This window comes from Peromyscus californicus, unplaced genomic scaffold (assembly GCF_007827085.1).
Source record: "Peromyscus californicus insignis strain IS unplaced genomic scaffold, ASM782708v3 Scaffold_24__1_contigs__length_46423439, whole genome shotgun sequence".
In the NCBI taxonomy this organism is placed as follows: domain Eukaryota; kingdom Metazoa; phylum Chordata; class Mammalia; order Rodentia; family Cricetidae; genus Peromyscus; species Peromyscus californicus.
Window position 1 is genome coordinate 39410524 of NW_026294535.1, and position 25777 is coordinate 39436300.

The 25777-nt window shown below is 46.5% G+C and overlaps 1 protein-coding gene across 1 annotated transcript in view; it reads left to right on the forward strand.

Moving 5' to 3' along the window:
• Ppm1h (protein phosphatase, Mg2+/Mn2+ dependent 1H) overlaps positions 1–25777 on the forward strand; it is an 89152-nt gene that overhangs the window by 39058 nt on the left and 24317 nt on the right. Inside the window, exons 3-4 of the mRNA XM_052753488.1 lie at positions 8654–8717; positions 12667–12774. Coding sequence (XP_052609448.1) covers positions 8654–8717; positions 12667–12774 — 172 coding nt within the window. The remainder of the gene's footprint in view (positions 1–8653; positions 8718–12666; positions 12775–25777) is intronic.

A 25777-nucleotide genomic window follows, 5' to 3' on the forward strand; every position in this document is an offset into this window, starting at 1 on the left:
AATGAAAGAAAACCTAGAATTTTTTTTTTTTTTTTTTTTGGTTTTCCGAGACAGGGTTTCTCTGTGTAGTTTTGGAGCCTCTCCTGGAACTCACTCTGTAGCCCAGGCTGGCCTCAAACTCACAGAGATCCACCTGCCTCTGCCTCCCAGGTGCTGGGATTAAAGGCGTGCGCCACCACCGCCTGGCTGAGAACCTAGAATTTTTAATATAAAGAGCACTTTATATTAGTGCTATATATATATATATATAGGAGGGAGGTGCAGCCTTCATTCATTCACTCAGACCGTTAGCTAGCGTCTGGGTTCTGTGCACCATGTGCCAGCCTGCACAACTGTCAATGTGAAGAGAAGTCAGAACCGAAGAAAGAATTCCGTGTCCTCAGAGAACTCACGTTCAGAACAGAGATGGAACGCACACAGTGAACTGATTCACAGGGCGCTAAGTGCAGGCCGTGAAGGGCAGCATGGGGCAGTGAGCAGCGGGAAGCACTGTGCTTTTGAGTGGCCAGAGAAGGCATTTCCTTATAGGATTAGAGGGAGATCTAGGGGTGGAACAGCCCAGGAAGAGGAACGAGGGTCTCACGTTGTTAAAGGAAAAACCACCACCACCAAAGCATATCGGAAAGGAACAGAGCATCCCAGGGCACCAGTGCCCGATCAGGAGGGTGTTCATAGATGGGTTATATGAAGGTGAGTGGGGGTGAGGCGGGCGGGGGGAGCCTTGGAGCAATGCTGAGAGATTTATTACAGGCCACCCAACCAGGCTAAAACTTACGAGCAAAGCTTTTTCTCATGAAAATTACAAAGCTGACCCAGGGTTTGGTCAGATGTGCTCTTGGTAAAGGCGGTCTATAGCAACGGCTCGTCCGATAACAGATAGAAGGATCTCTGCGACTACATGGAGATCTCTTGAGTTCAAGCGCTCAGAGCTCAGGAAGGTGGGTGAAGCCCGCACCCCTGAGACCGTGAACTCACGAGACTGTGAACTGTGAACTTCCTCTGCATACGAGGAAGTTCTTGGCTTCTGTTCTGAAGGGGAGACTAGAGCAGGAAGGTGCGCGAGGCCTCTACGGGGGGAAGGCAGAATGCATCGATTTGCTTATTTGATCAGCAATTTATTAGGCACCCGTAGTGTGTTACAGGTGCCAGGAACGTTCCAGTTACCTAGCCAAGCATGTCCGCTCTCACAAAACTCGTGAAATGTGGGAGACCAGTAGGAAAGAAAGCACAGTGCATTTGTGACTTCTGCACTTTGCTGTGACTGAATACGTCCCAGAACAACCTAAAAGAGGGGAGGACTTGATTTCAAGATGGTTGCCGTCCATCCGAGCCCAGAGGGCAGGGTACAAAGCAGCCCAGGTCATTGCAGGAGCAGGTGGTAGCTAGCGGCTGTTGACATGGAGGCAGGCGAGGAAGCAGGGAGCAGCCAGAACTAGGGGCTTGCAAAGGCCTGCCCCTCTTGACCTATGTCTCCTAGCTGAGGTCCCACATTCTAGACCCTTCACAGTCTCAAAACTAATGCCACCAGAAAAATTAAAAAAAAAAAAAAAAAACGAACCTGAAGAGAATATTTCCGATCTGTAATGTCACGTAGCGTAAGAAAGAAAAACGCTGTTAGGCAATGGTCAGTGCTGTTCTGTGGAAGAAAAATAATAAGGTCAGGGGGTTGGAGGAAGGGGAGCGATTTTCAAAAGGCTGCTTGAGTCCTCTGTGGTATAATGGGAAACCATTGGAGGGTGTGAGAGGGCAGTGACAAGATCTGATGGAATCCTTACACTGATGGATCTAAAAACGGAGCTGAATGGTGTCAACACCCTTCCTTCCCCAAGCCTGGAGATACTGTCCTGGCACCATGGCCTCTGGCCTTGGGTGTTGCACACAGGGAATAGTGAACCAACGATCATCCTGTGGGAGAAGATGGCGGGGCTTGGACTCTGGTGGGGAGAGGGCTCAAAACCGATTTGTAATTCCTTTCGAAGGTAGGGGTGAAAGCTTTTCGCCTGACGTTGATAGAATATTCAATCCTTGTTCTACTCAGATTTGGGAAGGTGAGGAGTTCTAGGCTGCTGGCAAGAGAAGTATCTAAGTATTTGTCACCAGTAGAATCACATGAGAAAGAACCAGAGCCAGAGAGTAGTTACAAGTGTGGACCACAGAAGGAAGCCGCGGAGGAGCCAAGAAAAGGAGAATGTAAGAGAGAGGGATGGTTCAGGAGTGAGTCTCGGAGATGAGTGGTGGTCTGGGTGGGGGTAATACGCTGGAGCAGGGTGTGTGGTGGTCTTGTGTTCCCCAAAATATTGTAAACTTATCTGGGGTCAGAGAACAGAACAGCCACTATATTAAACATAGAGGTTAGGCAGTGGTAGCACATGCCTTTAATCCTAGCATTCCAGAGGCAGAGATCTGCCTGGATCTCTGTGAGTTCAAGGCCACACTGGAAACAGCCAGGCATGGTGACTCACGCCTTTAATCCCAGGAAGTGATGGCAGGAGGCAGAAAGGTATTTAAGGCGTGAGGACTAGGAGGTAGAGCTAGTTAAGCTTTTAGGCTTTTGAGCAGCAGTTCAGCTGAGATTCATTCTGGATGAGGACTGAGAGGCTTCCAGTCTGAGGAAACAGGATCAGCTGAGGAATTGGCGAGATAAGGTGGCTGTGGCCTGTTCTTTCTCTCTGATCTTCCAGTGTTCACCCCAATACTTGGCTCCGGGTTTGTTTTATTAATAAGACTCTTTAAGATTCATGCTACAAGGGTGCTCGCTCACTCGCTCATGGGGCTGAGCAGAGAAGGATGATCATCAGGAAAGGACAGAAGTAAAACCAAGATTCCCAAAGCCCCATCAAAATCTGTGGAATTACTGAGAATCCATCAGGAGTAAGACTAGGAAAGCAATCTGAACCTAGGCTCACGTCAGGGTGGGACAGGGTCCTGAGAGACAGAGGGGTGAAGACAGGTGGGTAGCTGAATTAGAACAGGGGTGGAAACACTGTCTAGAAGAGCTGAGGATGGAACAGCAAGGACCTCTCCTGCCTCCGGAGTATGAGGAACTAGGCGAGCGACAGCAGCCGGAGACAGAATCAGACAGTGCCTGAGAAGTCCGTCTCTATTCACAATCTTTCCTTGAGAGGTAGGATGTCCGGCTGATAGATCACTGAACTGGGGCACATGCATGGATTTTGCCCTTGTAAGGAACCTGATCCTTTCTTCTCTTAGCCCTTTGGACAAAGAGAGTCCACTTGAGCTGCTTTCTACACAGCCTGAGAGCTGTCTCAGACTCCCATGCCACGAGGACCGAGTTGGCCTAGATGAATGCTTTCTCCACCACTGCTGACTCCATTGTAGCTCGGAGTAGTGTGAACATTAATGTCTCGTCGTCCGCTCTCTGCTTGGAGACCCACCTCCAGTCTCTTCGCGACAGACCAGATTCCCCTCAGCTGCCTACCCGTCTGTTGTTTGCTTGAAAAAGGAAGTTGAGAGGCTGGAGAGATGGCTCAGTGGTTAAGATCACTCGCCACTGGCTGCTCTTCCAGAGGACCTGGGTTCCAGTCCCAGCAACCACATGGTGGCTCACAACTTACAACCTTCTCTAATGGGACCCAGTGCCCTTTTCTGGAGTGCAGTCATTCATGCAGACAGAGTACTCATATACATAAAATACATAAATAATTTAAAAAAAAAAAAAAGGAAATTGAGCCGGGTGTGGTAGCACATGTCTTTAATCCCAGCACTCCGGGGACAGAGGCAGTGGATCTCTGTGAGTTCGAGGCCAGCCTGGCCTACATAGCAAGTTCTAGGACAGCCAGGGTGACATAGTGAGACCCTGTCTGAAAACAGAAACGCAAACAAAATTCTAAATAGGTGAGAACAATAGACTGACGTTAACAAGGTAAAGTTAATAAGGGTGATAGAGTCCTTTATTCAAAGTAAACTAGCCTGTGTGCCCCGATAAACTAGATGAGATTTCACCAATGAAACCTTTTTAGATCTTTTTCTTGTGGACTGGGGTCTGTTTTGTTTGGTTGTGGACTGGGGCTTGTTGTTGGTTGTTTATTTTCACTCACAGTCTCAATCTGTGACCGTGAAGCCCCTCATGCCCTGGCATGCACACGGTGTGAATATGTTTCCTTGATCTTTCAAGAACAAGGTAGGAATCAAAAGAATAATTTCATTCTTAATTAGACCACATCTCAAGAGCTTTCACTTAAGATAAGTGGCAGTCTTGAGGACACTGGCAGACCAGAAAGCCCACAGAGGGCCCTTGTCACAGTCTGTGATGTTTGATTAACAAATGTGTTGAGTAAATGGTGGCGTGAGTGGTGATGGATGGTCCCCAAGGTCCTATGAAACATAGTTGAAAGAATTAAGGAAGAAGACACTGAGATGGCTCATTCCAGATGTCTTTAGAGTTCTCAGACAGAAACATTGTTTGTTTTGAAGATGGCATCTCTCCATGTAGCTCTGAACTCAATATGTATACCAGGCTGGCCTTGAATTTACAGAGATCTGTCTGCCCCCTGCTTCCAGATTGCTGGGATTAAAGGTGTTTGCCACCATGCCTGGCCTGAAACTATTACTTTAAAAAAAAAAAAGTTTATCTGAGGGTAGGAAAAGCCAAGAATGTAGTAACCCCTTTATAAGCCTTGTATTCATTCTCCTCTCATAAATATTCATAAAGGAGTTGACCCCATGTAAGCGTGATCTAAGAGTCTTCCATATGCTTTTTACGTTTGCTGTCTTTGAACAAGTGATTGCTGGACTATAATCCCTGATCAGTTATATTATTATAAAGCTGGTGAGTGATCTGGTTTTGAATTTTCTCTATTCATTTAACAGAATTTTCCAAATCTTAGAATCTAGAAGAAAGGAACTGGTCTTATGGCCATCCATTCTTCGTTATAACATCAGATAACCTTGGCTTGGTGTCTTGGCCCTCTCCAGTTCCACCATCCTCCTCTTCTCTCCTCTCCCCTCCCCTAGGTGAAGAAGAGGGGAGCTGTGGACAGGCCGGAAGGATGAATGCTATAGTCTGAACGAGGATGATAAGGATAACACTAGACAGGGCCTTGCAAGTGGGCAGGACCAGGAGCAGGCCTTTCACTGGCCCGGAGGTCTGAGGCTCTCTGTCCTCTGAAGGATGGGGATAAGCTGTCTTTGTGGCCACAGATGAAGTGGGCAGGGATCAGACACAGGTGTGAGGACCCAGCCAGTCACTTCCGCTGTTTACCCCACTTCCTGTAGATTTCATCGGCTGCCAGGCGATGGCTTTGCTCTCTTGCCACTCAGAAAGTGTTCTGTCCCCACTTGCCAAAAGTTCTCTTTTCCTCATCAAATATTGGCTGGCTACCCACTCAGAGTGGTCCCATTCCAGGCTTATTGGCCAGAAGGAAACGTCCCCAGAGGTTAGCCCACTAGCCTACGTCTTTGGAGTGCTTCCTCCAAATGGTTGAGAGCCATTCACTTAATGTGTGATCTTAGGAAAGTAACTTCCTAAGTTACTTTCCTAAGATCCTGTTTTCCCATCAGTAAGATGGGGTCTCCTGGCAGATTTTAGAAACTCTACCTAACTACCAAGCCCAGTGTCTGCCCCAATACATTATACCTGCCGGAATTATTCTTCGCCCTAAATCTGTACAGACTCTCATCTGGTTGCCAACTTTTGATTCTTGGGGGTTTTTTTGGTTATTGTTTGGTTTTTGCGACTGAGATGCACCCCGGGGCCTCCCTTCTACGGAGCGCGAGCTTTCACGGTAAGCAGCACCCCGGGTACCGAGGATTTCGCGCTGTTATTCCGACTCTCGGCGCGTGGAAGCCCACTTATATAATGAATTGTGCTTGATCCCCGGCAAGAGTGAGTGGGAGAAAGTGTTGTACGCTCCCGCAGTACAATGAGTGTGCTTGTGTGTCACTGGAGGAGGAGGAGGAGAAAGGGTTCACGTTTTATTGAAAGCCAACACCAGTGGGAACAGAGTAATTCTTTCTTTTCCCAAGGTTGTTCATTTCTGTTTTTAATTCATCTTGAAATGGGGTCTCTTGTAGCCTAGGTGGGCTGGGAGTACACTGTATGTCCAAGGATGACCTTCCTATGCCTTTGAACTTAAGATCTGCCCTCTCCCACCTCCCAGCTGCTGGCCTCCCAGCTGTGCTTGGAGCTTCCTGCAAGCCTTCTTCCAACTGAGCTATCCACCTGGTCCTTGTTTCTGCCTTAAATTTTTTGGTTCTAAGGATAAATTAATAAGCTTAAATATAATGTTGAATTTTTTCAGTTGCCATAGTGCCGGGGTAGCAACTCCAAAGGCAGTGTAGTGGGTCTGTCTTTCTGAGCTGTGTGACATGGATTTTGTGGTCCTGGTGGCCTGTGTCCGGAGAGGATTTGATGATCTGAGCTTTTTGTGGCGTTAGAACAGTTTTCTCTCCGCCTTCCCAAGCCAGGTGCATCTCGTAGCCAGTCTCTAGGGAGTGCTTTCCCGTCTTTAATTCTAGATCTGCTGCTGTCTGTCTCCTTCCTAATTCCAAACTCCTTGACTAGCATCCCAAGGCCGGCCATTCCCCATGTCTGACTCTTACCACATCGCCTCCCTGTCTGAGACTGTCTTCCCACCCACGCAGCATCCTTTCTCAGCCCATTTCCTTCCCCTCCTCAGAGCTTCCGCTCCTCTCAATAGTCAAATGATGAGGGCCTCACTGCTTAATTCACCTCCAAGGTAAGCTCGCCGGAGCTCGGTCTACAACAGAGTCAACTATGGCTGTACGTTAGCGTTTCCAGGGAAGCTTTCAAAAACAAAATACCTGATGCCCACGTCTCTTTCCAGAGAGTCTGCTCCGTGATGTGGCCTGGGGCTCAGGATGCTTTAAAGCCTTGGCAGGTGGTTCATTATACAGCCGACGTTGAGAACCACTCAACACAGTTGATCCCTAAGCTGGGGCTGGATTCTAATAATAGCTTTATTTGTTCCCCCAAGTGGCTTATGTACCGCAGTGTTTAAAATAGTTCGTGTGAGTATATTAAACATCAAAGTGGCTAATTTCCACTTTGTGTTAATTTGATAGGTTTAAGGGAAGGAAATACTGTGGTGTTTTTGTTTTTGTTTTTTCTTGAAAATTCAATTTCTGGGTTACCCTGGGCTCACCTGCCGGGAACTGCGGTGGTTTTCCTGCACTCTGAGCATAGCCGAGCACATACTCAACTCTGTACATCGTTGTCGACTCGCCTGGTTTGATTGATGTGGATACTGAGGTCCAGAGGATACGTCCACTTACTCATTGCTAAACTTGAACCCGGGTGGATTTGATGGCACAAGCTCACCGATTCTCTAACCCGGGAAAGAATGGCATGTCCAGATAGTTCTCTGGACAACCGGGCATGCTTTCTTTCACCTTGAGGGTGCACACTTGGTAAAAACTTTGAATTTTCAGGTTTAGCGTGTGGTGAATGAGGTCCAGTATGTTGTCTTTATCACATGTCATCATACTTTGTTCTCAGTGCCTTTTCATATGGGTTGCATGCTTCTATATATCAACAGAGTCCATAAATTTGATTCCCCTTCACTCTCTAGCTGCCGAAAGTATAGGTCTGAGAGTCCATTTAATAAATGGGTTTTCTCCATACATTCTAAACCTACCCTACCCTGCCTGTACTTACTCTTCCTAATAACTTTATGACCTTGGTTGATTAATGAAGTCCTGAGGACCCCAGCACACATTCATTCTGGGGTGGTGAATGAGTAGTGATATCTCCTCCCAACCACCACCACCATTTTGCAGAAAGGGGAAGTGTTACACCAAAAATTAATTACCTGCTAAATTCTGCTAATAGCTGTCCTTAATTGGGTCCTTAATGAGCAGAGGCTCTGTGATGAGCCTTTTGTATCTTGTGCTCTATCCTCACTTTATAGAGGAGGAAAACGAAGCAGAAAGGTAGATCTGCTTTGGCCAAAGGACATAGATAGTAGCTGGCTATGGTGTTGGCTTGTTTGTTTTTTAACTTGCTTATGGGTAGATCTAGGACACATGGCTTCATTCACTAGCAGTGACATCTAGACATCTCTGTCTGCCGCAGACCAGTGACGTATCAAGTAGTTTTCTGTGTGGCGAATGGCCCTCTGAAAGCTATTGTGAAACCATTTTCTACCCACCTTGACTCTGATCCAGAGGTCAAACGGGCGCTGTGCCGTCCACCCCCAGTCATCCCGAGGGAAGATGTTTGATGTAAACATCCCCCGAAGGTGAGAACTGGTTCTTGGAGGGTGTGCACACTCCATTTACCCCCTGAGCACTGCTGTTTATCACAGCTGCAGACTGCAAGCAGGGTCCAGCGCCTGGATCGCTTCCGTATCGCCAGGGCACTAGGAACAGAGGTCCATCTCCCCTTCTCACTAATCACGGTAGCTTCCTCCCTCTTTAAGAACACAAAGACCTGGTATTTCCTGACTTGTCAAGGTGTATGCACACACACACACACACACACACACACACACACACACACACACACACACTCTTCTGTCTGGAGAATAGAAAATGGCTGTGTAAACAAAGAGGTGGACAGTGTGGTACGTGGATGGGATCCCTAGGAACATGAGGCTCCTAGCAGCCCCCTGTCAGGGCGGAGGTCATTAATTGAGTGCAAACCTGTGTTACAATGTTATTTGTCCCCCTCCAGGGCATACAAAACCATTGAGGATGAAGACTTGAAGTTTCCCCTTATATATGGAGAAGGCAAGAAGGTAGGCACAGGTTCATCCCTGGAATGGGAGGAGGCATCTGTGGCCTCGTGGGCTTGGTGTCGTCCGGGGCGGTCCGTCTGCTCCACTCAGCGCTTTGGGATTTTATAGCCGTGACGACTTGAACAACATCACATCCATCATTCTTCAGGTCACCTGTCTTGAGGGTCCAGAGAGTGGCAGGATTTGAGGGGTGTGGGTGAGCAGTCAGTTTTGTGAAAATGGCATCCCTTTCCCTGCCCATTTGAGTCACTCTTTACAGGTTTAAACACAGCCACTTCCACATACATCATCCTATTTTATAACTTGACATCAGCTCAGAGGCCAGTCAAGCTGGCTGTGTCACCTCTGCGTGGTGGACTAGGCAGCTGGAACTTCAAGATGACAGCCACCCAGGCAGAACCACACACCGGCAGAGGACAGCACTGGTGTGGAACTCTGGCTTTCTCCTCTCAGCTAGTGTCCTTTGGTGCCACCACTGACGTACAAACGGACTTTGCAAGCCAGCTTTTCTTCTCTGTCCCCAACAAAGGGACTCCAGAGTGTCACTGTAATTACACTACAGGATCAGTAGCCCAGACGGAGATAACAGAACCATCACTGGGTCCCAGTGCCCCTGTCAGAAGCAAACGCTGAATGGCATGATTGAGCTCAAAGAGGACTATAGACATGGGACGTGTGAGCAGATTCGGAGGAAGTCCGGATGCTACTGCTGAGATAACTGACCTGTGAATCCATACCCATTTAAACACGTCCTACGAACACAGCCTGTTTCCATTCAGAGCTAAGAGTTTCAATTAGAAGTGGGCAATGTGACCCCAGTAAGAAGATTCTTCAAGCGAATTGTCTATCAGTATTAGATAGTATTTATATCCAGAAGAAACAACTCACAAGACTATCGAAGCAAGGTCTCTAGTGTGGGCCCAGTACTGTCCCCGCCCCCCAGTCCCTGACCTTGATACATGTGGAAGCACTGAGTACATAACATTCGCTTACGTTCCGTGTGCTCTCCTGAACGGGAAAACGGACTGCTGTCTTCCTTAGAAGGCTATCATCAGCACGGAGATTGTTGTTGTTTTTCAAAACTAATTTTTCTTAAGAATCGCATACATGTCTACCATGATACCCATCACTCCATTTCCCCGCTTCAGTTGCCCTCCATACCCTCTCCAACACACCCCACCCCCAACTTCATTTCTTTTATAACCCACTTGATAGTATCCAGTTAGTGCTGCCCTTAAGTTTCATGGTGTGAAGCCATCCTTGGGAGCATAGGAACCCTACCTGTGGCCACACCCTCAAAAGAGAAAGATTCTCCCTTCCCCAGCAGTTATCAGCTGCCAATTAACTCCTCTCTCAGGGGCAAGCCTTGCAGAGCACCTCCCCGACCTGTGCTGGAATTTTTAGCACCTCCCCGACCTGTGCTGGAATTTTTTAGCGGGCTTGGTCTTGTACAGGGAAGTGCGGCTTCAACAATGAGACTTAAAAGATTTTGGTTAATTGAAACCTCTGATTCACCAAGATATCCTAGAGCCTCTCAGGTCGGCTCACGAAGGCAGGCAGGCAGTCCTGTGAGGAGTGATGGGTGAGTTCTGCCATTGTAGCTCCTTGGCGCTGTGGAAAACCACCGGACACATCTCTACTCCACCCTGGAAGAAAGTGGGTACACCATCCCTGTCTGAGTTCTCCTTGGTTTCTTGGAGTCTTTCTCCACCCCCCCTCTTTGCAAACTCCTACTCAGGCATGGCAGTGTATTTTTCACAGCTGTTACTTTTTATTTCCAGAAATTCTAAGTATCCTTGTGGGTAGCACCTGTATACGTGTAAACAAGTTCAGTCGCTTCCAGTAGCTTTTACGTTCTTTGATCTAAGCGCGGGCGTGTGGTTTTTCCAGCCCGAGAAGCTGCTCTTGCAGGGAGAAGGCAGAAGGGCCGTGTGAAGAGACCCAGACCGTACCCATTTCAAGCTGGACACTCCTTCACTAGAAGGAGAACTGTCCAGCCTCACAGCCCAGCAGAGAGGGCTTCTGAAGACTCTCTGGTCCCAGGTCCCTGGCTTCACATCCCTGTCTTTTTTTTGGATACCCTTTGAACTGGGACCATAAATGTGTCATGGAGGTCAGTGAGACGGCTCATGGGGGTGAGGACACTGGCCTCCAAGCCTCATAACCTGAGTTTGGTCCCTGGAGCACACATGTGGAAGGAAGAAAAGAACTGACTCCTGAGGCTGTCTTCTGACCTCCACACAGTCCTGTGGTACACAGGACACACGCGCACACACGCACACACACACACGCACACACACACACACACACGCACACGCACACGCACACGCACACACACACACACACACACACACACACACACACACGCACGGCATGGTGGCTCAAGACTGAAGCAGGAGGATTGCAGTGAGTTGAGGGCCAACCTGAGCCTCAGTGTGAGATCTGTTTCAAGCCCGGCCCCGAAAATATCATCGGCTCATTTCTACAGTACCGTAAACTATGTCTACCTTCTAACTTGAGACAACCACAAACCCACAGCGCCTCAAAGAGACAAAGGTGGAGAGACTGTATTAGATTATAATGGGTTTTTCTTTCTTTCTTTCTCTTTGTTTTTTTTGTTGTTTTACATTTATTTATTTATGAACTACAGCGCCTGTGTAGAGATCAGAGGACAACTTGCAGTTCTCTCTCTCTCCCTCCATCGTGTGAATTCCAGGGATCAAATTTAGGTTGGCACTTGGTAGCAAGTGCCTACTCTCTTATCCTGAACTTAGTGCTGCTGCTTTTTTTTGTTTTTATTTGTTTTTGAGACAGGGTTTCTCTGTGTAGTTGTGGAGCCTGTCCTGGAACTCACTCTGTAGACCAGGCTGGCCTCAACTCAAGTGCTGCTGCTTTTATTTACTTCATCCTTGCCTGTATGAGGAATTTACTCTTACTACTCAAGTCACAGAGGAAAATCCCAGCTCAGGTCTTTGAACTGCAGCATTACATGGCCTCTATTATTGGGGGCATAATGTTAACGCCATTAGGTTGCACATCCCTCAGCCTGACAGGCAGTCTATCCCTCTGTGTCTGCCTGTCTGATACTGTCCATCTTTGGCACCAAATAGTATTGCCTCCACCATGAGACCGTCTCAGTAGAAATTTTGTTTTCTCTAAATTCACATATCCCGTTGTTTGTGTGCCTTCCAGAACTTAAGTACATTTTATATATTAGTTGGATATGTACCCCTTGCCTCCTTTACCAAGTTTCTTCATAGTAGAGATGAAGCCTTGTGTCCTTTCCATACAGTGTGTGCATATTAGATGCTCTAGAAGATATTTAAAGTGACAGTGTAGATATTAATGCAATATGTTAATTCCATAAACCATTATAAACAAGTAGAGAAAGGCAGAGATGTACTAGTGACATTCTGTTCCTTTCCACCCAGAGGGAATTTGTAGGAACATTGAAGTAGATCATGGAGTCTCTAAAAGATTTATTTTCTCCAGCCATAAAACTTAATAGTTGAGATTTGCAAAGACAAGAGCTGCCTCAGACCCACTTCATCCTTTGTTATTGCCTCTGATATTGCTGAGGATGTAGCTAGGATCCAGCAAATACTTGTAGCGTGAGTGTGTTTGGATAGATGGATCATGGGTGGGTGGATGGGTGGATGGGTGGGTGGATGCTCTTGATTTAGTATGAACTGACTTCAGCAGCTGTAGATGATCCATGTGTTAGTTTATTTTCAGCGCTCTTCACTCCAGGCTCTACAGAAGAAAGCTAAAGGCAGAGCAGAGCAACCTAAGTAAAGCCTAAGATAGAGCAGTGATTTTTATGAGCCCTTCCTTTTTAATACTACACATCCCAGTTGTCAGCCAACAGCACAGACTGATAAGCAAGAGGAACCGGGACAGGATGCTGTCACTGTGTGCATTGCTGGTAACTCTCTGTTTATACTCCTAGGCCCGGGTAATGGCGACTATTGGAGTGACCAGGGGACTTGGGGACCATGACCTGAAGGTTCATGACTCCAACATCTACATAAAACCATTCCTGTCTTCAGCTCCAGAGGTACCACATGAAGTTTTTGTTTCTATTTTGTACAACAAAGTATTTTGTGCGTTATGCCTTCCCTGACCTCCACCCCACATCCAAACAATAGCCAGCATGACTTCCATGTACTAATGTCTCTGGTGTCACCCTGTTCTCACTTCGACTACCTGGATCCATACCCTCACCATCTCCTACTTAGTGAGAGCTACGTCTCCTCCTCATCACCTCCTTTAATTCCTCCCACATATTGCATAGTGACTATTCCAAAAGGGCTGTTCTGACTCCTCGTGTCTCAGGGGTCCTCAGTGGCACTCCGTGGCTCGGAGCAAAGCCCAACTCCAGTTGCCTTTCCAGGCTTGCATTTGATCTACATTTTTAATCGGATCTTTGTTCCCCGGCACACACCAAAGGAACTCAGTTACCGCGTATGACCTTCGGTTTCTCATGCCTGTTGACATCTAGCCTTGCCTGGAGTGCCCTCATCTCCATCCACAACATCCACTTCTCTCTGTGGTTTAGCTCAAATGTAGCTCCTAAGACAGTGGTTCTCAACCTGTGGGTCGCGACCCCTTTGTCAACCCTCTGTCTCCAAATAGTTACATTGCGAGTCATAACAGTCGCAAAACTACAGTTGTGGAATAGCAACAAAAATAATTTTATGTTTGGGGGTCACCACAACATGAGGAACTGTATTAAAGAGCATTAGGAAGGTTGAGAACCACTGGTCTAAGGGGACATCCTGATTTCTGTTCCTCAGACGGAAGTCTTCTCTTCATGTACTCTTCATATGCACAGGGAAATATTCTCTGAGGTTTTTTTGCTCAATACCTTGTAGCTCAGCAATTCATCTATGTATTACCTCACTTGATTGTGGTTAACTAGGGAACTTAGGTCATTCAAGCGTCTTTTGGAGAAGTTCATTGAAAAAATGCATTTGTCATTTTGTCTATTTAAAAAAAATCCTACAGTATTTACTACAATTCTAGAAATGTTATGAGGTTATATATTGGCTTTCCTGATGTATTATTTAGAAAAGATTTTGTTTCCATGCTCGGGGAAAAAATCTAATAATATAAAAGTCTAATAGTAGGCCAAGGATGGTGACATATGCCAGTCATCCTAGTACTTAGGAGACAGAAGCAGAAATGTCACTAAAAGTTCAAGTCAGTCTGGACTACACAGGGAGACTGTCTCAAAAATCAAATGACATGGGCTAGAAAGATGGCTCAGAGGTTAAGAGCACTGACTGCTCTTCCAGAGGTCCTGAGTTCAATTCCCAGCACCCACATGGTGGCTCACAACCATCTGTAATGAGATCTGGTGCCCTCTTCTGGTGTACTTAATAAATAAATAAATCTGAAAAAAAAAATCAAATGACGTGGGGCATAGTGGCACACACCTTTAATACCAGCGCTTGGGAGGCAGAGGCAAGTGGATCTCTTGAGTTAAGAGTCCAGCCTGATCTATAGAGTTAGTTTCAAGCTAGCCAAGGCTAGATACTGAGACCCTGTCCCAGAAAACGAAGAAACCAAATGTAATGATGGTTTAGAGGTGGATTTTTCACAGTAAGGAGACTTTGTTTTTGTTGTTGTGAGTTTGGGCTTTGTTTTGTCTTTTTTTTTTTTTTAAATTTATTCCCTGAAAATTTCATATATGTACACATATATTTTGATCAATGCCCCCCAATGCCTAGCCCCTCCCAAGTTCCCTTTTCCATAATATGTTCCCTTCCTTCCTTCATATCCTCATCTTTTCTTTGTCGGAGGGAGGCAGTAGTGGGGTTTTGAGACAGGGTTTCTCTGTGTAGCCCTGGCTGTCCTAGAACTCACTCTGTATACCAAACTGGCCTTGAACTCACAGATCTGCTTGCCTCTGCCTCCTGAGTGCTGGGGTTAAAAACAGCCATCCAGGCCCTCCAGTTCCCCAGCAGAACTCTATAAACAAGGATAATTCTTTTTGAGAGTGTCTGAGTTGGAGCTGGCATGGAAATTTCTAGGCATAAACATTAGGCATGAAAGACGTCTTTTCCGATAGACCCTGGGGTTATACATGAAGTTGGCTTAGTAAAATATGGTGGCAGTCCACACCCAGAGCCTGTGGACAGGTGTTTTCTTTCTGAACTCCTGCAACAGTTCTTCATAGTAAGGACCACAGTTGGACAGAATATCCAAAGTCCCCTGGAGTTCCTAATCCCTCCACGCTGGCCAACATCAGGACCAGGGAATAACTGCTAAAGCTGCTTCTCGCCGGAGGAAAGTAATAAATTCTGAACCCTGAACTCTTTCCTTTGAACTCCACTGAGCACGGGGTTTGTAACTGAGCTCATAAAACTGTACTTTCCCCCTTGGGGGAAAGGCATTCATCCGACATGTTAAATGGCACCCTCACCTTTTTACTTTCCAGAAGCCTCCCTGGGGATCTCAGGAAACACTAATTAAGCATTTTTGCTCTTTCCAGCAGCCTTAAAACTTCTTTCTCAGGCTCCCTCCCCCATGCACACATGCAGATCGTTCTTTATGTACAGGGGACAGTGGCGTAGTGTAGTTTGAAGGACGGTCGCTGTGCAGTTAGACTTTAGAGCATCCAGCCATGGTGCTGCCCTTAGCCTTAGAAAACACCGACTCTGCAAAGGCCTTTTTCGGAATAGCGTTCTGCGGGGCTGATGGTTGCCTGTGGCCATCATGCTCAGGTTAGGTGTCAGAAGCGTGGTTCTTGTGTTTCACTGAAAGTGTGTACTTCTAGTGTCTCCCCATGCCCCATCCAACATCCTTAGGATTTGACAGGCAGCAGCTCATTCCAAAGAGAGCGGTGACGTAAACAGTTATTGTCCCCATGCTGTACACTGGGGTATTGAGACTCACAAAAATAAATAAATAAAATAACTCCCCCAAGGTTGTACAGTTGTCAAGTAGCACACTGGTGCTTACAACCCACATCTAATTAGTTACAGGGTCATGGTCGTGAAAGCTGAGCTCAAGAAATGTCCATGGTTAGGGTCAGAGTGATTCACTACGTACTGGTTCTAGAGCTCTGTAGAGGACACCTCTGTCTTCAACACCAACCCTTGGTCTTATTACCTCAGTGGCTAGAGTTTCTCAGAGAAATACTGTTGACCTCAGACTAAAGCCGAAGATGATGTAGTAAGGAAAGGTAATTGGGACCGACAGTAATGGCCTCTGTGTGTATGTAAACCTAGGCCAGACAGAACTGTGTAAAATACGATTGCGTGCCTACAATTTAGCTTAATGGATATGTAGTGTATATACCAAGATCTCTTGCACAAGATTAAATTTGTTATACATATTTTAAATGTTTCCAGATGGAGGGGCCTTAGCCAGAGTCAGGAGAAGGGGTGGGGGAGGGTACCATTAGAAGAGGAACAGTTTGAACTGACTACTGTGGAGGTTAGAACAGAAGAAGTTCGTTCACCCCACCCCACCCCCCATCTCCATTCCTTAAGGCTAAAACCCTTTACTCAAGGGGATGGTGATAAAATCATACCCAAGAGAGAAATGGCTAGGCGGGTTCTGTTGGGATCCCAGAAAGGCAGGTTAATTTATTTAAGCCATCTAATGAAGAAGCACAGACCCCCTCCCTGTCCTCATTACCTCCCCCCACTCACAAGCACCCCACCAGCACTCTCTCTCTGACTTCCTCCGAATATTTCCCGGCTCCGTCGACTCTGCCAAGCATGGATCTTTATTTCACATTTGAGTTCTAAATTTCAAATCCAGTTCAGTCTGGTAGTTTTAAGGACTGGGGCTCTCGGGTGGGAGGAGGAGGTGAAGAAATGTGATTTAATTCTAAGAAAAAGGGCTCAAAAACCTTCTTGGAAATTACCATTGTTACCATTCATCATTGTAACTCCTAATTTGATTTGACGAATTAAATATAAATAAATCAAAGCCATGTGGATCAAATTTATGTAAAAAATGCACAGGGGTTTAAAAAATTAGAGAAGGGTTTCTTTCTAGCCAAACACATTTTCGGTTTTGCTGAACACAAGGCGCTGGAAAAAGCCCGAGTTTGCCAAACCTGAAGAGCAGCGGCCAGGTTTCCTGAGCCTCCCCTCAGACCTTCTGGGGTCTAAAGCAGAGATTTCTGGCCAAGGCCTGAATTCCACAAGAGGCCCTGCCAAAGGAAGAAGGGGGCCTGCTAGCAGCAGGCTACAGGGGAGTGTGGGAGCCCTTTCCCTCTCTGGTCAACAGCTCCTGGCTTTCTTTGTGTGACTGAGTGGGCAGCTACCCCACCCCCACCCCCACCTCCCACCCCCACACCCTCCACGCCCCCGACTCTCTCCAGCCAGGTCTACCTCTTGCCTAATTTGGAAGCTTAAGGCTAAACTGTGCCATAGCATCCTGAAGAGTGCAGAAGGGAGAGGATTTGTTAAATCTCGGGCACCAGCGCCCAGGCCCTCTTTTCCAACCTCCAGCCAAGCACACACAGTGTGTCCTGTTACCCAGACAGCTTGGCACAAGCCTAGGGCCTCGACTCCCAGATGTTCTCTGCTCCCCACCCCTTTGGGCCCGTGACAGGCCCACTGTAGAGCTAGGATGCCTAATTTCACCATTCTTTTCCGGCCTCCACTCCAAGACTGTGCCCTAGTTTGGGCTCTTGGAAGAACAAGGCCCTTTTCTGTCTGGGTCCTGTTCTGCAGAGCCAACCCCCTTCCCCGCTCCGCGGTCCTGTCTTCTAGCCCAGCCAGCCAGGACCACAGCGAGCCGAGCCTCGTTCTCTCTCTGCTTCGTTCCTTCTCTCTGGCTTTAGGAGTCTGTCAGCTGTTTCTTATAACTCCAAGTCACTCATTCAGCTCATTCCTGGGATTTTTTTTTTTAACCTAGATAATGTTGCTTTCCTTATCCAAAGCCATCCTTTCATAAAGGACAAAGAGCTTGAGTCTGAGACCTATCCCAACCTCCAGCAGGACCCCAGCTGCTTCTCCTTCATCGTGGGGCCTGGCATGGCCTGCACTGGTGGATTATGGGGAGGAACAAATAAGAACATCAGTGAAATCACTGGCAGGAGGTCTGGTGTGGTTAATGATGACCAGTAATGTCCTCCCCTTCTTTCCTTCTGGCTTCCAGAAGACTGTTTCACACTTCCTGTGACCACTTTCGTACTGAAAGGGAATGTGTTTGGGAGCGCTGGTATTTCCCAGGCAAACACAAAGGATATTTACGGCCTTCCATTTACATTTTAACATCTATCCCCTTCTGATTCTTGGTGACTTTTTGTGCTCCAAGCTACAATTCCCATTTAGGGAAAGCAGGTTTTTCTATGTTGTGCTTCTGCGGTCTAGTTTATACAGAAATAATTCTAGGCTACCATGAGAAGGGGAGGTGGTTGTTCCATGGCAAAGAAAGCTTTCTATGATTGTGTGAGGACAATCTAGAGAGGCGAAGAACATTTGTGTGCCACGGATGTCTTCAAGTCTTCTAAGGGGTAGTTATCTTCACATGACAGAAAGGGGGAAAAACATATTTTTTTTTTAAATGCATCCTGGGCATAGTATTGCGCACCTTTAGTTCCAGTACTCAGGAGGCAAAGGCAGGTCGATGTCTGTGAGTTGGAGGCCAGTGTGGTCTAAGTAGAATTTGCAGGGCAGCCAGGGCTATATATAAAGAGAGACCAGGTCTCAAAACAAAATAAAACAAACAAACAAAAACCATGAGCGGAATATGTCCCCCAGGAGTTAGAATCTGGGGCCACGTAGAGGTGAGACTAGCTGAGAATAATTAGCCAAAAACCTTGTCGCGTGCTTCCTAATGGATAGGAGTTCAGATGAAGGAGGGAAAAATGGTACAACAGAGCGTGAGTAGGGCAAGAAGGAAGCGAGAGAGTGTTCGGTGTGACACACTAAAACTTGCCTTAGAGAGTGGCTGTGTCTGCAAGATTAGGTAAAGGACTGTGAGTCTAATGGGCCTGATCACTACTACGCTGGATGCGAAGCCGCAGGGGAGTGCCCAGCCAGCTCTGTGTGATGGAGAGCTCTTCAGGGCGGAGGAGATCAGGGCGGACAGGGCAGTCCTTGTAGGCTGGCACTGTGACCATGAGGAAATGAATTGGGGTGAGAATGTGAAAACCACAGGGGTCATAGCTGTGAGTTGTTTTGTTTTTCCTGTCACGTAACAAGAACTCACCTGATGTTAGATTCAATTTACAAAACAATGTATTTTGTTTTATTAAGCACAGGAATGGCGGTATGGTTCATTGGTTAAAGGGACGATCCTGCCTTCCCATGGTTTCAAAGGCTGGCGTGTGGTTAGTGTATGTCAGGATCCAGGAGTAATGCCAACTACCATGTCCCCCAACACACACAGAGCATTTTGCTTTCTAGCCTGAAGAAAAGGAAGAATTATTCGGGTCTGAAGAAGAAAAATACTCTTATCTTTTTTCCTTCTGAGTTTTCTGAACCAGTTTTTAAAATAGACATAGAAGTCTAGAATCAAAATAACTTCCTAATTAGTATAGACTTAGATTGGGATTCATGGGCAGCCCTGAAAGCAGATCATAGACTTCTTCCTTTCCTCCGGCCCAGGTTGAGCTGACCCTCAACTGACCCTAGAGAGTTCTAGACTTTTCCTAGCCCCACCAAGTGATGACTTTCTTAGTATTTACCTGCTGAGAGGCAGAAGCAAAAATAATGAGTGTAACATGTGGACTAATGAAACAATTGCCGGGCGGTGGTGGCGCACGCCTTTAATCCCAGCACTCGGGAGGCAGAGGCAGGTGGATCTCTGTGAGTTCGAGGCCAGCCTGGTCTACATAGTGAGTTCCAGGAAAGGCATAAAACTACACAGAGAAACCCTGTCTCGAAAAAAACAAAAGAAAAAAAAAAGAAAAAATTCCAGATAGTTCAGTGTTCCATCTTAACCCTGTAGAACAGTGGTTCTCAACCTGTGGGTTATGACCCCTTTGACACAACCCTTTATTTCCAGATATATTTATATTAAAATTAATAACAGTATCAAAATTACAGTTATGAACTAGCAATAAAAATAATTTTATGGTTGGGGGTCACCACAATGTGAGGAACTGTATTAAAGGGTCGCAGCGTTAGGAAAGGTGAGAACCACTGCTATAGAGTATGGGCCTGGAAGTATTTTTTCTCTGTACATATCTTTCTGCCCCTGTTGACTGTAAACAGACCACTTTCCAAACTATTCACTCTCATGGTTCTGTGTTACAAATGTTTATGAGTCTGTGGTCCCCAGACTGGGTCTAGCTGGGTGGTTCTCTCCCAGAGTCGTCCCCCCCACCCCACCCCCATATGCTTCCAGTCAAATGCTGATTGACGGCATCAGAACACAAGGCTAGGCTGGAAGGTGATTGCTCAGCAGCAGACTCTAGGCAGAGAGTTTAGCCGGGACACACACACACACACACACATGGTATATCCAAATGGTCTTAGATCCTCAGACCAGGGCAGCTTGGTTCCTAGAGGAAACTGTCCCCAGAGCAAGTGGTTTGAGGATCCTAGGCAGCATCTCACAGCTTCAGAAGCTCTGGCTGCTGAAGTTCCAGACCCATGCCACTGTAACATTCAGATGGTAGCAGGAATCTCGTTGAGACCAGTGCCGTGGAAGGAGGGACACACGGAGGCAGTCACTTGATTTGCAGGGAAGGTGTTCTGCTGAGAAGAGATGGACTCATGGCTGGCCATCTTGGAATCTTCTTATGATGTTCCTGTAAAGTACCACCCCTGCCATGAACTCTTGATAGCTAGGGTAATGCCCATCCATCTGTGAGGAGCAAACTGATACAAGTTGATGCGTTAGCTGTTTAGTGAATTAAGAAAGGAAATCTACTCTGCTCTGCAGAAGCAGATTTACAAAGAAGGTAATTAAACTCCGGTATCGGTGACGTTAGCTCAGAGCAGGCCAACCCAGTCTAGATACAAAGGAAGAGCAAGCTTGCAATCCAGCTACGATTTTTCCTGTTTGTACAATTCTCCAAGGGGTGATTAGAATGCAAGCTTCCAGCAATCGGTTAGGATTTTTGTTGGTTTGTTTTGGTTTTGTTTTGTTTTGTTTCTTTGTTTTTTGAGACAGCGTTTCTTGGTGTAGCCTTGGCTGTCCTGGAACTCACACTGTAGACCAGGCTGGCCTCAAACTCATAGAGATCCATCCACCTGCCTCTGCCTTCCCGAGTACTGTGATCAAAGGCATGTGCCACCATGCCCAGCTTGTTGTTGTTGTTGTTGTTGTTCTTAACAGACATTTACTTGAATATCTAAGTTTGTAGTTATAGTTAGTTTACTGTATATCTTTAATGAGGGTGAGAATTCCCAGAATTGTGTAGATGTTAGACCTCACAAAGAGTGGATTCCCTGTGTTCAAAGGGAAAACAAAGCAACTCATGGATACTTTTTTTTTCTTTCTGTTCTTTTTTTTAATGGTGGCATAAGACAGTCTCAAACAAAATAGAATTTGAGGTGTCCTCTGACCTACATGTGCACATCATGGCACGCATGCACCTGTATTCACGTGACATAGACATGCACACGTCATACACAGAAACTTTTGACACTACAGGGAACATGGTGTCTGCAGCATTTTCCAAGTTGATCGATATTTTGATCTTGGAGTCCTGAGAATACACTACTTCACATAAATATCTAGTAAGGAAAATGGCAGAAGTAGGTTTAGGGCAACTTCAGAAATTGTTAGAAAGTCTGCCTTCCTCCCAAACTGAAACTTATATAACAGTTTTTTAATGAAGTTCCGTCAGTAATTCAAACATCAGTTTTTATAGTCAAATATTATATCGCAATACAATCCAAAGATACACTAGTTTGACATTTACATTGTAAGGAATGATGGCACAAAAAATATTGAACATTTTGTTCTCTGCACGTAAATCATTATGTTTCTATACAAGCAGAAAACACTATGTGTACAGTTAACACAACCCCTGAATTTCATAGCACACAGCAGTCTCTAATCCGAGTTGCGATGTGTAGGGCATTTTGGCTGGCACGTGTGGTGTGATAGTATGTATAGTGTGTAAGAGCATATATTGTATGTTCAGAACCATCATTGTGTGATGGAGTCACACAATGCAGCAGGTGTTGAGTGTTCTGCAAAGCAACTTAGATTGATTAATTACAGGTCAAAGTTTGGATTAAATTTAGATTGCTGTGTATTCGCAGCCCCTCTATGGTTGCCAGATCTTTCACAACTTCTGCATTTAGTTACAGGGTCGTGACTCACAGTTTAAGAAATGTTGCATTAAGTCTAGGGTGGACTAGGAATTTTCATCTTTTAGAATTTTTTTTTTGAGACGTCTCACTTTGTACGCATGCTAGCCTAGAGCTCACTGCATAGCCTAGGCTAGCCCTAAACTCCTATCCATTTTTCTGCCTCTGCATCACAAATACTAGGCTCACAGGCGTGAGCCACCACACCTGGCTCTTCATAGAGAATTCTGAGATGCATCATCCTGTGCTGTTCCTGACTGTGTTCTAGAAACCTTGGTTCTATAATCCCAATGTGGGCTTGGTGTATTAACGGAACCGTACTCCAGCCCTAGATAGTGAGTCATTCTTTTGACTTACATGATTGGGCTACAACATACTCTGTCTTCCATTTCACCAAGAATTTGCAGAGACCCTGGTTTCTTTTTTCTTTTTATTTCCTTTGTTTTTGTTTTTGTTTTTGGAGACCAGGTTTTTCTGTGTAGCCCTGGCTTGTTCTAGAACTCGCTCTGTAGACCAGGCTGGCCTCAAACTCAGAGATCCACCTGCTTCTGTCTCCTGAGTGCTGGGATTAAAGGTGTGCGCCACTATCGCCCGGTGAGACCTCAGTTTCTTGCTGTGCGGTCAGTAGGATTGATTTTACCATACCAGTGTCCCACAGTTGGCCACTGGTGGTTATGCTCTCCTTAGGCCACATGCACAGTGACCTGAGTACTTGGTCTCTTGCTTACTTGAGGCTCCTGAAAACCTGCCTACCTTTGTGAAGAGCTTTTTGATCCAGTAAGCCGCTGTGGTTCTTTTAATCCTAGTAGTACCTCAAAGTAGCAGCCATAGGAATCAGGACTCGCAATTATGTCACTGCTTACACGTCAGGTTGTCACAGTACTGTCCCCTCAACTGGATCGATGTGAGTCTGGGGCGGCGGGGGGGGGGGGGGGGGGGAACACTATTAACATTTAAGCTGAAAATAATACACGCCCAAGGAGAACTATCCCATGCAAGGTAGTCACTCATATTGACCGCCTTGTATCCTGAATTGACTCTGACAACCCATCCTGTCTAAGTGGCATCCAGATACTCACAGGCTGGAGTTTCTTCGGGCCCTTATCTCCAATAAGGAAGGGCATGTTAGTGAAGATGAGCTCAAATGATGGCTGATGTAGATTCTATACCATTTGTTGTCTGACTCAGGGAACAATGGTTTCATCTAATGATGAACCAGCTGTTGGAGACTCAGAAAAAGAGGTGTCTTGTGGCTGTGTCTGAGTCCATACATGGAGTTTCTTCTTATAGCTTATCTGGTTGTGAGGTGCCAGGCTTTGTGTGGAGGAAAGGGAAGTCCTGTGTTCTAGGCATTGACCATAACTTCAGGCTGTATTAGTACTGTCAAATATTTTAGCTGATTTTGAAGCTTTGGTTGGGGTCTGTTAAATCTCATCCACTCTCTAAAAGCCAAATCTTTATTTTGTCTGTGGACTTTAGAGAGAGAAGAAACGAAAAAGCCTCAAGAATATCTGTGACATGTTGTTGTTTTTGCTTTGGGGGGGGGGGGCTACCACCCAGTTCCTAAATAAATCACACATGGAGGCTTATTCTTAATTATAAATGCCCAGCCTTAGCTTGGCTTGTTTCTAGCCAGCTTTTCTTAACTTTAAATTAGCCCATCTACCTTTTGACTCTGGGCTTTTACCTTTCTATTCCTGTATACCTTTCTTTGTTTCTTACTCCATGGCTCGCTGGGTAGCTGGGTGGCTGGCCCCTGGAGTCCTCCTCCTTCTCTGGCTACTTCTTCCCACATTTCTCCTTCTATTTATTCTCTCTCTGCCTGCCAGCCCCGCCTATCCTTTCTCCTGCCTCGCTGTTGGTCGTTCAGTTCTTTATTAGACCATCAGGAGTTTTAGACAGGCACAATAACACAGCTTCACAGAGTTAAATGCAACATAAACAGAAGTAACACACCTTAAAATAATGTTCTACTACAGTGGTATATTTCAAATCTGAAACTGCCCACAGTGAAAACAAATAGCCAGCTCCTTTTAGGTAGTTTGAACAGCCAACATATTTGTGATACTTAAGTATCACTGGCTTCGCTTTCAGCCAATGCCCTGAAATCACATGGCCACTCACATCAAGGTTTAACTCATCCCGTGACGTAAGAGTCAGAAAATGCCAGAGCTCTGAACACGCCCAGTGGCCGCTTCGTCCCCACCTTCCATTTCAGAAAGGGAGACATTGGACGCTGAGGAGAAAGAAAGCCTCTCCTTTGCCACTGCCCGGCAGAAATCCCACCCTGCAAGCAAACCCAATTAGGAGAAGCCCTCTAAGCACACCCACCCTCTCTCACCTCCAGGCATTGGCCCTGGGCCTTTTCTCCCCACACAGCTGACCAACAAGCAGTATCCAACTTGTCCTCCCTAGCCCCCTCCATCGGAGGACTCAGGATCCCTAGCATGCAGGATCCCTAGCACCAGTTCTTAGAGCTGTGAAAGAGCAAAGCTATTTTGCTGAGGCAGACGTGGGTCTGCAATGCATTCCGCTGCCATCTTCTGTGGCGTCGGCGTCATGACATGTAGTGTAGGTAGAGTCTCTAGAGAGAGTTTGAATGCAGGCCTGGTGGTGTGATACAGTGTCCATCTTAAGACAATCTGTTTGAGTCATAGGACCATGAGAAAGGCTGGCGTGTGTCCTCTGATACAAGCACCGTATAAGTTCCGGTTTTGGATTGGCTAGTATGAGACTTTACGCGGCTTTCATTTCCCACCTCCCCTTGGTGGTCTTTATCTTCTGAACTACCTCCGGCTCTCCCGGCAATGATGCTACTGGGAGTCCTAATCATTGTTATTGTAAATGAGACTTTTGGAATGGAACCCCAGGTTCCCCGAGCACACTCTCATCCCTTAGTTCCCACCCAGCAGCCTATCCTTGGTGTTGCCACTTTTGAGACCAGAGCTGTGAAGGCGGTCATCCATTCAACTCCCCTCCCCCGTGATCTCCATAGCAGCTTTGTGAGGAGAGCAGAGCAAACATAATTTGTTTTTCAGTTTAAAAAAGAAATGATCTCAGGGCTGTCTAGCTCAGCTGGGGCCGTGCTGGCCTGGCTGGCACACGGCCCTGGGTTCAATCCCCAGCACGGCAATGCTGCACAAAACCAGGCAAGCATGGTGGTGCATACCTGTGATCCCAGCACTTATGCTCATGAGGTCAAGGCAGGAATATCAGAAGCTCAAAGTCATCTTCAATGACATAGTGAGTTGGAGGCCAGCCTGGCTACGGGAGACCTAGCTCAAATAAATAAAGTCCCAAAGACTTGTGAGAAACTGTAGCTTGAACCTCTTGCCCTCCTCAAGCCACACAGGAGCTTGTCATTGTCCTACACTATGTACTCAACAGAAGAAAAGGCGTGACAGATTTGCCGAGATAATAAGGACATAAAAGCTGTGAAGGTTGCCAGGGCATGGTGGCACGCACCTTTGATCCCAGCACAAAAGCTGTAAAGGTATCCCAGAGAAGCAATGGAACTCGGACAAGTGGGAAGATGGATGGGTTCTTAAAGTAGTTCAAGACAACTGAGTCGGCTTGCAGTTCTTACAGGACTGTGATCTCTTCGCATGCCACCAAACCATCAGTCATAGGACAAAGAGGGGGTACAGAGCACACAAATGCTGAAGCGCAGCAGTCTACAGCCGAGCACTAAATGGAGGTACTGTATTAAAGAGACTCATGCTTCTGTGTCAGGTGGGTGTGACTGACGGTAAGGCCGTCTCTAAATGCCGGAAAGCGGGAGCTCTGTGAGCCGGCATTTTGGTTCATCCAGGGCGTATTAGC